This window comes from Manis javanica, chromosome 4 (assembly GCF_040802235.1).
Source record: "Manis javanica isolate MJ-LG chromosome 4, MJ_LKY, whole genome shotgun sequence".
Taxonomy (NCBI): domain Eukaryota; kingdom Metazoa; phylum Chordata; class Mammalia; order Pholidota; family Manidae; genus Manis; species Manis javanica.
The window spans coordinates 138,948,860-138,961,827 of record NC_133159.1 but is presented as its reverse complement, the minus strand read 5'-3'; the positions used below and the strand labels follow the sequence as shown (position 1 = coordinate 138,961,827).

General features: G+C 37.5%; 1 protein-coding gene across 6 annotated transcripts in view; it reads left to right on the top strand.

The window, feature by feature from the left end:
* The window catches only part of NF1 (neurofibromin 1), a 274,044-nt gene that overhangs the window by 132,603 nt on the left and 128,473 nt on the right, over positions 1-12,968 (top strand). For all 6 annotated transcript variants that reach the window (XM_073235129.1, XM_073235127.1, XM_073235128.1 and 3 more), the window contains 4 exons: positions 11,006-11,446; positions 11,828-11,967; positions 12,225-12,347; positions 12,773-12,856. In XM_073235129.1, coding sequence (XP_073091230.1) covers positions 11,006-11,446; positions 11,828-11,967; positions 12,225-12,347; positions 12,773-12,856 — 788 coding nt within the window. The remainder of the gene's footprint in view (positions 1-11,005; positions 11,447-11,827; positions 11,968-12,224; positions 12,348-12,772; positions 12,857-12,968) is intronic.

Sequence of the window (12,968 nt, the reverse complement as noted above, 5' to 3'; positions counted from 1 at the left end):
CATGTTTGCCTATGAGTCAAAGCTTTTTAAATGAAATTTTATGTTCTCGTTGATTATATTAGTCTATGACAAAAAAATTTTAGTGGTTCTTTTAAAATATGTATGGTAATTTTAAGTTTGGGTTATTTTATTTTCATCTTTCACATAATCATTTTCTTTTTATTGAAATGTAACATACATACAAAAATATGTACAAATCTAAGTGACAGTTCAGAATATTAAGAGAGGAACATACCTGCGCACCCAGCACCCTCATCAGGAAATAAGTCACTGCCAGAACACCAACGTCTTCACCGTGCCCCTTTCCAGTCACCAGCAACCCAGGAGTGACCATTATCCTGCTTACTGAATACCAGCGTTCCTGTTTTTAAACTTTATGCAAATGGAGTATAGAGATATACTTTCTTGTATCTGGTTCTTTCTCAGTGTTATTTTTATGAGATTTATCCATACCACTCTGTGCAGTTGTAGTTCATCCATTGTTACTGTATATATATTACTTCATTCAACAAACTTTTTTAGAACTTTTAGAATGTTTATAATTCTCTGTTCAGAATTTTCCTTTTTTTTTGGCATTGGATAGCTATAGAAAGAACACTGCTGCTCTGAACATTCTTGAATGTGTCTCTTCATGACCAACTGGATGTATTTCTGTAAGGCGCATAGTTTGCAGTGGAATTGCTCTGTCATAGGCTATGCAGATGCACATATGGGGAATATAAATTGGTACGACCACTTTAAAAACGGGTGGTTTCATAAAGACTTTTAAGGTAACTGCTGTAATACCTATGTAGTGCCTATATAAATGATGAAATATCATCCAGTCACTAAAAGCATTCCATTTAAAGAATATATGCTAAATGAGGCAGTTGATTCACAGAGGTCTGGAAGTAGTTTCTTATACCTGCATGAAAAAGCAATCTCTCTGTTGTGATTATTCAAATTATAGCTTTTTAAAGACCCAAACTAGAAAATAAAATACTGCACATACTTTTCCTAGTTCAATTAGGTAAAAAAAAAATTGAAGCACTTAAATAATCAGTAAAATGAGACATTTATATTATATCTAGGCAGAAGTAAGCTGAAAACATTATATTAATGTAATATAATATATTCAAAATAACTGAATTCACTGTGTCTGAGAATGGAACAATATTATCAAAGCAGTAACAAGACAAGGAAAAACTAAAATTGTACCAGTGGAATAGAACTGGAAATCAAGAAACTTATAGTAATCATTTGAACCCTGATAAGTATATAAATATATGGCAGAATTCAAACTAAAGAAAAAACACTAACTTATTTCCTTATGTACTACACAAGTCAAGACACAAAGGATCCACCCAGATGGAAGAACAATGCTGTTATCAAAATGTTTATATTTCAGATTAAGTTTAACTTATTTAGCTTTCTTTATATATGACACAGTTTAAGAAGATTTAACTGTAGTCTGAAAACAGAGTAATCAGCACTATGTTCCCAGAGTCAAGAAGAGAATAAGTATTATTATTTCTTTGTTTCTGTTGGAGGGAATCTAATCAAGAATGCCAAAAAATGCTGCAAAAAGTAAGACTGAGTGATAAAATATAAACCCTGTGAGAGAAGTCTTTAACCTAATATGAAAACCACAATTACTGAAAAAAATAGGATGATAAAAGTACATTAAATCTATGAATCCACCACACCTAATCAATAAGAATACACAAAATGAACTTTGACTACTGCATACAAATTTTTTTCCCTTAATTTTCAAGGCAGCCTTCAATGAATGTCATTAAAATTTGTCCATGGGAAACTGTTACACCACTGTGTTGTGTACTTAAAACCAATATAAGATTGTATTATCAGTGATACTTCAAAAAAAAAGTTGTCTATCCATAAACCAGCCTACTAAGGAACAGAGGTTTCTCTGCTTCATTTATTAATCCTTCAGAAAGATTAACTGCATCATCATCTTGGACTATATCTCACAACAGTGTCCCTTTCTTGTAAAATGTTATCCAGATTAATGTCTGTTACAGCATTACTCTTGAATTGATGCTTATGAGCTGCAGGTCCTTGACTAATGTGTTTATGGTTAAATAGATGCTAGATTAGGAAGACATTATAGATGAGATGTTAGCTCTGCATGAGAATTAATCTGAATTAGCTCCTTTCACACCTAGATTCTTCACCAAATAACCAGTCATATTTTTTTCTGATTTTGCGCTGACCTGGGAGCTACTGTAACTGCCATCAGCAGCACTTTGCATATCATCAACCATATGCCCATCATGGTGGTGATGAGACAATGGTGGTGGTGATGCTGTGGGCCAGTAAACTCCTGACAATTACATAATTCATTTCCAAGAGTCTCCTGAGAATGTCCCCAGTGTTTGTAATACAAGATTCCTGGATGCTTGTGCTATGTGAGCAGCATCCATTTCCCCTACAATACTGTGTTCTGGGTCTTCAGAGTGTTAACAGCCATCTAACGTTCATATTAGATTATCTACCAATGGCACTGACTCAGTGTTAAAACCAGGTCCTTTCCTGTCCATTGCTTGTCCCACTTCTTACTGATAGACCTTGGGACTCCCCTAAGCACATGCCTGCTTGACTTCCTAACTTTACATTCCAAAGATCTGTACCATGCACAGCTGCTTTTATGAGGATTATGGCCATGATTGTCATCTTCATCTTCTTTAAGGGCTTCAATATCTGCCGTATCTTCTGACTGTACATGACTGCCAGGGCTCCCAGCTGACTTGCTTGCATGGCTAGACTTCACCTCATTTCTAGATCCATCACTATGCCTACTACTGCTACCAAGACCACTGCGTCCATCTTCACCACTGTTGGTATTTTCATCAAAACTTCCCTCATCTTAAAGTTGCCATTGCATGTGTTTGATTCTATTAATGAGTTGCTTATGCATTTCAGTGTCACTGCCTCCACTTTGATGTGATCACTGTTATCACTGCTTTGAGTACCAGCTGCACATGATCAAGGTGATAGAGCTGCTTTTCTGAGCCCTTCTTCCCTTTCTTTTTTTCCAGTGGGAAGATTAGTATTTAGTAAAGATGCAGAAAGAACTCTGTTTAGATAGCTGCACTTAACTACTAGTGCTTTATTCCATAATGCTTTAATGAACAATCAATGCCACATAGTGTCTGTTCAATATGAACATTAGCCTCAAGAGCTGAGACCAGATTAAGGAGATGTCTAAGTAGTACTGGATCCAAATTCTTGGTAAGTAAAGGAAGTTATATATACCTACTACAGTGTTTCAATTGTGGTGCAGCTCAAATACAGTCAGTATTTTGAGACCTCAGTCACCCTACCACTGCCAAAAAAATTGGAATCCCTTGTCACTGTTTGATAATCTCAATATGTAAAATTGGTTCAAATATCATTGCTTATAAGCCAGTCTTCATGTTCTTTGTAATGTATGTTTCTGTGACTGATACCAGTGATTCCTTATTGCATACCTCATTGAAGGTGTGAGATTGATTGGTTATCTGACTAGTCTAGCCAACCTCATAGTCAAAGTAGGTGACATGAAGTACTTCAATACAAGTACTATGCTTTCTTTTTTTTAATTTTTATTTTACTAAGGCATTACTGATATGCACTCTTATAAAGGTTTCACATGAAAAAACAATGTGGTTACTACATTTACCGATATTATCAAGTCCCCACCCATACCCCAATGCAGTCACTGTCCATCAGTGCAGCAATATGCCAGATATCCACTATGTCCCTTCTCTGTGCTGCACTGTTCTCCCTGTGATCCCCCACACCATGTGTACTAAACATAATACCCCTCAATCCCCTTCTCCCTCCCTCCCCACCTGCCCTCCCAAAGCCCTCCCCCTTTGGTAACCACTAGTCCTTTCCTTGAGTCTGTGAGTCTGCTGCTATTTTGTTCCTTCAGTTTTGCTTCATTGTTATACTCCACAAATGAGGGCAATCATTTGGCACTTGTCTTTCTTAGCCTGGTTTATTTCACTGAGCATAATATCCTCCAGCTCCATTCATGTTGTTGCAAATGGTAGGATTTGTTTCTTTCTCATGGCTGAATAGTGTTCCAATGTGTATATGTACCACCTCTTCTTTATCCATTCATCTACTGATGGACACTTAGGTTGCTTCCATATCTTGGCTATTGTAAAAAGTGCTGCTATAAGCATAGGGGTGCATATGTCTTTTTGAATCTGAGAAGTCGTATTCTTTGGGTAAATTCCTAAGAGTGGGATTCCTGGGTCAAATGATACTTCTATTTTTAGTTTTTTGAGGAACCTCCATATTGCTTTCCACAATGGTTGAACTAGCTTACATTCCCAGCAGCAGTGTAGGAGGGTTCCCCTTTCTCCGCATCCTTGCCATTTGTTGTTCTTAGTCTTTTCTATGCTGGCCATCCTTACTGGTGTGAGGTGATGTATCATTGTGGTTGTAATTCACATTTCCCCAACGATTGATGATGTGGAGCATCTTTTCATGTGTGTGTTGGCCTTCTGAATTTCTTCTTTGAAGAATTGTCTGTTCATATCCTCCACCCATTTTTTAATTGGGTTATTTACTTTTTCAGTGTTGAAGAGTGTAAGTTCTTTATATATTTTGGATGTTAACCCCTTGTCGGATATGTCATTTACAAATATATTCTCCCATACTGTAGGATGCCTTTTTGTTCTGTTGATGGTGTCCTTTCCCATACAGAAGCTTTTTAGTTGGATGTAGTCCCAGGAGTTCATTTTTGCTTTTGTTTCCCTTGCTTGAGGAGATTCGTTCAGGAAGAAGTTGCTCATTTATATTCAGGAGATTCTTGGCTATGTTCTCTTCTAAAAGTTTTATGGTTTCATGACTTACATTCAGGCCTGATCTATTTCGAGTTTACTTTTGTGTATGGGGATAGACACTTAACCAGTTTCATTCTCTTGCATGTAGCTGTCCAGTTTTGCCAACACCAGCTGTTGAAGAGGCTGTCATTTCCCCATTGTATGTCCATACCTCCTTTATCATATATTAATTGACCATGTATGGTTGGGTTTATATTATGGCTCTCTAGTCTGTTCCATTGGTCTATTGTTCTGTTCTTGTGCTGCTACCAAATTGACTTGATTACTATGGCTTTGTAGTAGAGCTTGAAGTTGGGGAGAGTAATCCCGCCAACTTTATTCTTCCTTCTCAGGATTGCTTTGGCTATTTGGGGCCTTTTGTGGTTCCATATGAATTTTAGAACAATTTGCTCTAGTTGATTGAAGAATGCTGTTGGTATTTTGATAGGAATTGCATTGAATCTATAGATTGCTTTAGGCAGGATAGCTATTTTAACAATATTAATTCTTCCTATCCATGAGCATGCGATGTGTTTCCATTTTTTGGTCTATTCTTTAATTTCTCTCACGAGTGTCTTATAGTTTTCAGGATATAGGTCTTTCACTTCCCTGGTTAGGTTTATTCCTAGGTATTTTATTCTTTTTGATGCAATTATGAATGAAATTGTTTTCCTGATTTCTCTTTCTGCTAGTTCATTATTAGTGTATAGGAATGCAGCAGATTTTTGTGTAGTAATTTTGTATCCTGCAACTTTGCTGAATTCAGATATTAGTTCTAGTAGTTTTGGAGTGGAATCTTTAGGGTTTTTTTATGTACAATATCATGTCATCTGTCAATAGGGACATTTTTGCTTCTTCCTTACCAATTTGGATGCCTTTTATTTCTTTATGTTGTCTGATTGCCGTTGTTAGGATCTCCACTAGTATGTTGAATAAAAGCGGGAGAATGGTCATCCTTGTCTTGTACCCAATCTTAGGGGAAAAGCTTTCAGCTTCTCCCTGTTAAATATAATGTTGGCTGTGGGTTTGTCATATATGGCCTTTATCATGTTGAGGTACCTGCCCTCCATACCCATTTTGTTGAGAGTTTTTATAATGAATGGATTTTGAATTTTGTCAATGCTTTTCCAGCATCTGGGGAGATGATCATGTGGTTTTTGTCCTTCTTTTTCTTGATGTGATGGATGATGGTGCATTTTCTAATATTGTGCCATCCTTGCATCCCTGGAATAAATCCTTCTTGATCATGGTGGATCATCTTTTTGATATATTTTTGAATTCGGTTTGCTAATATTTTGTTGAGCATTTTTGCATGTATGTTCATCAGGGATATTGGTCTGTAATTTTCTATTTTTGTAGTGTCTTTGCCTGATTATGGTATTTGAGTGATGCTGGCCTCATAGAATGAGTTTGGAAGTATTCCCTCTTCTTCTACTCTTTTGTAAACTTTAAGGAGGATGGGTAGGTATTAGGTCTTCACTAAATGTTTGAGAAAATTCAACAGTGAAGCCATCTGGTCCCAGTTTTTGTTCTTAGGTAGTTTTTTGATTACCAATTCAATTTTGTTGCTTGTAATTGGTCTGTTCAGATTTTCTGTTTCTTCCTTGGTCAGCCTTGGAAGGTCGTATTTTTCTAGAAAGTTGTCTATTTCTTCTAGGTTATCGAGTTTGTTAGCATATAATTTTTCATAGTATTCTCTCATAATTCTTTGTATTTCTGTGGTGTCCATAGTGATTTTTCCTTTCTCATTTCTGATTCTGTTTATTTGTGTAAACTTTTTTTTTTCTTGATAAGTCTGGCCAGGGGTTTATCTGTTTTGTCTATTTTCTCAGAGAACCAGCTCTTGCTTTCATTGATTATCTCTATTGTTTCATTTTTCTCGATTTTTTTTATTTCTGCTCTAATCTTTATTACGCCCCTCCTCCTACTGACTTTGAGCCTCATTTGTTCTTCTTTTTATGGTTTTGCTAATTGGGGGTTTAGACTGTTCTTATGGGGTTGTTCTTTTTCCCTGAGGTAGGCCTGTATTACAGTATACTTTCCTCTTAGCATGGCTTTGGCTGCATCCCACAGATTTTGCGCTGTTGAATTTTTTTTGTCATTTGTCTCAATATATTGCTTGATCTCTGTTTTTATTTGGTCATTGATGCATTGGTTATTTAGGAGCATGTTGTGAAGCCTCCATGTGTTTGTGGGATTTTTCATCTTCTTTGCATAATTCATTTCTAGTTTCATATCCTTGTGGTCTGAGAAACTGGTTGGTACAATTTCAATCTGAATTTTCTGAGGCTCTTTTTGTGGCCTAGTATCTGATCTATTCTTGAAAATGTTCCGTGTGCACTTGAGAAGAATGTGTATTCTGCTGCTTTTGGGTGTAGAGTTCTGTAGATGTCTGTTAGGTCCGTCTGTTCTAATGTGTTGTTCAGTGCCTCTGTGTCCTTACTTATTTTCTGTCTTGTTGATCTGTCCTTTGGAGTGAGTGGAGTGTTGAAGTCCCCTAGAATGAATGCATTGCATTCTATTTCCCCTTTTAATTCTGTTATTATTTGTTTTACATATGTAGGTGCTCCTGTGTTGGGTGCATAGATATTTATAATGGTTATATCGTCTTGTTGGATTGACCTCTTTATCATTATGTAATGTCCTTCTTTGTCCCTTGTGACTTTCTTTGTTTTGAAGTCTATTTTGTCTGATACAAGTACTGCCACTCCTGCTTTTTTCTCTCTATTAGTTGCATGAAATATCTTTTTCCATCTCTTCACTTTTTGTCTGTGTATTTCTTTGGGTTTAAAGTGAGTCTCTTGTAGACAGCATATAGACGGGTCTCATATTTTTATCCATTTGGTGACTCTATATCTTTTGATTGGTGCACTCAGACCACTTACATTTAAGGTGATTATTGATAGGTGTGTACTTACTGCTATTGCAGGCATTAGATTCATGGTTACCAAAGGTTCAAGGTTAACTTTCTTACTATCTAAGAGTCTAACTTAACTCACTTAGTATGCCTTTACAAACGCAATGTAAAGTGTTTTTTTTCTTTTTCTTTTTCCTCCTTCTCTAATATATATATTAGGTATTATATTCTGTTCTCTTTGTCTATTCCTTGAGTGACTTTGGGAGTAGTTGATTTAATTTTGCATTTGCTTAATAATTAACTGTTCTACTTTCTTTCTGTGATTTTATTACCTCTGGTGACAGCTGTTTAACCTTAGGAACACTTCCATCTATAACAGTCCCTCCTAAATATACTGTATAGATGGTTTGTGGGGGGTAAATTCTCTCAGCTTTTGCTTATCTAGAAATTGTTTAATCTCTCTTTCAAATTTAAATGATAATCTTGTCAGATAAAGTATTCTTGGTTAGAGGCCCTTCTGCTTCATTGCAATAAATGCATCATGCCACTCCCTTCTGGTCTGTAAGGTTTCTGCTAAGAAGTCTGATGGTAGCCTGATGGGCTTTCCTTTGTATGTGATCTTATTTCTCTCTGGCTGCTTTTAATAGTCTGTCCTTATCTTTGATCTTTGCCATTTTAATTATTATATGTCTTGGTGTTGTCCTCCTTGGGTCCCTTGTGTTGGGAGATCTGTGCACTTCCATGGCCTGAGAGACTATCTCCTTCCACATACTGGGAAAGTTTTCAGCAATTACCTCCTCAAAGACACTTTCTATCCCTTTTTCTCTCTCTTCTTCTTCTGGTACCCCTATAACATGAATATTGTTCCATTTAGATTGGTCTCACCGTTCTCTCAATATTCTTCCATTCTCAGAGATCCTTTTTTGTCTTTGTGCCTCAGCTTCTTTGTATTCCTCTTCTCTAATTTCTGTTTCATTTATCGTCTCCTCTACCATATCTAATCTGGTTTTAAAACCTTCCATTGTATGTTTCATTTCTGATAACTGTGTTCCTTAATGATTGGATCTCTGATCAGAATTCATTCCTGAGTTCTTGAATATTTTTCTGTACCTCCATGAGCATGTTTATGAGGTTTATTTTGAAATCTCTTTCAGGAAGCTTCATGAGGTTGGTTTCATTTGACTCTTTCTGTGGTGTATGTTTGATTTTGTTTTGAACCAGTTTTCTTTGATGTTTCATATTTGTATGTGGCACCCTCTAGTGCCCAGAAGCTCTAGTCCCTGGAGCTGCTCAGCCTTTGGAACAATGTTGGGAGTGGCACTGGAGTGGTGTTGTTGCCTGGGGGGAAGCAAAGAGCTGTTTTCTGCTTCCCAGCTGCTATGGCTTTCTCCACTGCCAGAACCAGTGGGCCGAGCTCACAGGTATAAGCCTCTATGCTTTGCGTTTGTAACTGCTGTAGGCGGTGGTTCCCTCTGGCTGGCCTGATGCCAGGGCAGGGTTTGCCAGTTTCGAAGCCAGGTGTAGGGTGGCTGGGAGCAAGGTGCAGCAGGCTGCATTTCACGTAGGGGGGGCCTTGGAGCTACAGGGCCTTGGAGCCAGCCAGGGAGCTAGAGCACCTGAAGATCATGAAAGTTCTACACCTGGACAATTTTGTCTATCTGTCCTTTCTCCTGAGAGGATTCTCTGCAATCCTTGCCCCTTTAGCAGCCCTTTTGCTGTTAGGAAGTCTCTCAGACTGCCCCCCTTTCTTTTGTCCCAGAGCATCCAGGTATGGATCCCTGTTTTCCACAAGTGGCTGGAATCTCTGTCTCTCCAGGTATTCTGCCTGTCTTAGCTTTCCCACCCCCCTAATCACCAGAGCCCCATGGAATGTAGGTTTGTGCTCCCAGAGCATATCTCCAGAGCTAGGTGCTCAGCAGTCTCAGGCCTCCACTCCCTCCCTGCTCCATTTCTCTTCCTCCCACCAGTGAGCTGATGTGTGGGAAGGGCTTGGATCCTTCCAGGCTACGGCTTTGGTACGTTGCCCTGTTCTGTGAGGTCTATGTTCTTTTCTCCAGGTGTATGCAGTCTGGCACAGCCCTCTTTTCTGTTGCTCTTTCAGGATTTGTTGTATTATATTTTCATATTATATGTGGTTTTTGGAAGAGGCCTCTGTCTCACCTCTCACGCTGCCATCTTTAATCTCTAACACTTCCTAGACTTTCTTTATCAAAGCATAACATCATATCCAATGATTCTTTCACTATGCCCCATGTTTTATCAGCTAAGTGGCCACCTGCAGTGTCTTAAGTGTCTTAACTCTTGATCAGAGAACTTACATAAATACCTGATAACATAGGTCCTAAAAGGGATGATGTGTTGCATGACAGCAGAGATAGGTAGCCATATTCTAATGTTAGCTACAACTGTAATACATGCATCATGAGAAATGGCAGAGTTTCAGGAGTTCTATATTCACAGCAATCCTTCATAAGGGAAAGGCCATTTTTTTCAATAAAACAAACATAGCAAAGCAAATGCAATGGCACTTCTACATCATTTATATCACAGAATGCCCCTAATATGTTGTTTCTTGGGTTGATAGATCCTCTAGAGTTGGATAAGTATTATGCTTATAAGGAATGTCTGTATGGGAAATTGAATTTAAAAATTTTTTGATACACGTACTATGAGTTTTTCTTTCTTACCTGTATATCATAAACAAAAGGATTAGAACATTGAAGATTCCTGTTCAGTCATATTATAAATTCTTGTAGTTTGATTTTTCTTCTATTGCATTTTGTCTTTCTATTCTTCTGTTATTACACTCATTTTCAATATTTAGTGGTTCTGCTCTGTTAGTCTCAGCTTGCCACATAGAATCTATGTTAATAGTAGAATAATGTTCACAAAGCTCCTGGTCCGAAAGTACTTGAACTTGGGCTATCACTAAGTTATTAATAAGTGCACACATAACTTGGTTAAGTATCTCTAAATGCTTGTATTCCTTGAAGCAGCAGAGGCGTTGCCTCCATGTCTAGGAATTGATATAAGCAGATAATTTGTATGTTCCTTTCTGAGCTGCAATCCATCACCACCTTCCATATCTCATACTGCTGTGTTTATTGCTACCTTCTGTGTTTATTGCTACCCTCAGTTTTATAGGGCTCATTTGTCCTTGAGCAGTAAGACAGCTGTATGTGACTAGAGACGGCAGTATGAAGACTTAAATTTTTTCAAACGTAAAAAAATGTTCTTTTGTCATGGAAGAAATGTTGGATAAAAGGTAATTTGTTAAGTCTTCAACCAGTTTACATTGAATTCACGCTTTCCATAAAAATTTTGTGTTTAGGCTGCTGAAAGCCTTCACAAGACCATTGTTAAGAGGCGAATGTCTCATGTGAGCGGAGGAGGATCCATAGATTTGTCTGACACAGACTCCCTGCAGGAGTGGATCAACATGACTGGCTTCCTTTGTGCTCTTGGGGGAGTGTGCCTGCAGCAAAGAAGCAATTCTGGCCTGGCAACCTATAGCCCACCCATGGGCCCAGTCAGTGAGCGAAAGGGTTCCATGATCTCAGTGATGTCCTCAGAAGGAAATGCAGATACACCTGTCAGCAAATTTATGGATCGGCTACTATCCTTAATGGTGTGTAACCATGAGAAAGTTGGACTTCAAATACGGACCAATGTTAAGGATCTCGTGGGTCTAGAATTGAGTCCTGCTCTTTACCCAATGCTGTTTAACAAATTAAAGAATACCATCAGCAAGTTTTTTGATTCCCAAGGACAGGTAAAGTGTTATTTGCTTTGTTTTTCACCCTCCCTATGAATAGAATGACTTGTTTGAAATAATGAAGCCTTTTTCTTTTAGATGACTTAATTAGATACTGGCATGAACATTCACTCACAGTTTTTTAAAAAATCGGTTAAAATTGCAGAGGGAAGAATAATGTAGGAATCAATTTTTTAGGAACTCTAGTGTGTTGGTGTGCCTGGAGTTATGAATGTCTTGGATGTGGGTGTACATGTTTGTGTGTACCTATGTGCTTGTTTGGATATATGCTTGTGGGTACATTTCTGCATGTGTGTGACATTTAGATCATATAACTTCATCTCCCTATGGTGTGGCTGCTGTGCATTGATCCCCAAATGTACTTTGTTCTTTGTCTAGGTTTTATTGACTGACACCAATACTCAATTTGTAGAACAAACCATAGCTATAATGAAGAACTTACTAGATAATCATACTGAAGGCAGCTCCGAACATCTGGGGCAAGCTAGTATTGAAACAATGATGTTAAATCTGGTCAGGTAAGCATTCTGCTGAAATGTAGCAGAAGCATAATGGTATTGGTAGTTATTAGTGAAATGATTTGCCATTCTTTTCTTTATTGACCCAAATTCGGGTGTGACAATAAGGTAACTAGAAGTTTTGTATGTTCTCATGTAAATAAAATAAAAACCTTACAGTTTTTGTAGTTCGATTTAACCATTTAATTAGAGATTAAAGCATGTAGAAAACCTTTTGTTTATATCTGATAAAATCATTTTAATGTTTATATGTCTAGATATGTTCGTGTGCTTGGGAATATGGTCCATGCCATTCAGATAAAAACGAAACTGTGTCAGTTAGTCGAGGTAATGATGGCAAGGAGAGATGACCTCTCATTTTGTCAAGAGATGAAATTTAGGTGAGTTCTCAAACGAGCAAAGTCGGGTTTTGTGAATCTTACATTAAACCAAGTACCGAAAAATAGTAGGTGGAAAAGGAGCATTTTACATGTTTACTTTTCTCTTCATGTCTTCTCAAATTTCTGAAAGCTTTGTGCCCATAACAGTGCTCCATTTTTCTAAGGTTATACTGTACTTGAGCTAAGAATTTGATTCTGTGTCCACACTGTTACCATAGCTAAGAATGTGGGGGGTCAGTATCCAAAGTCACCTGAGTTTGTGTCCTGGTTGCTAGATTCGTGATAGCAGTATCTCTTTTATAAAATTGTCATGTCACTTGGGTGATTTGATAAATAATTTGCACTATTAAAAAAAAACTTACATGACAAGATGTGTGATTTGTAAAAAGTTGTTTGCTATTTTCCTTCTCTCTGCCACTCTATAGGAATAAGATGGTGGAATACCTGACAGACTGGGTTATGGGAACATCAAACCAAGCGGCAGATGATGATGTAAAATGTCTGACAAGGTAAGAAAAGAGGATGACCTGTAATTATTAGCAGGTTTAGTCTAGGCATGAATACTACTTGATTATAGCTATTATACATGTATTTTATATATATTAAAATTATATTTTTGGA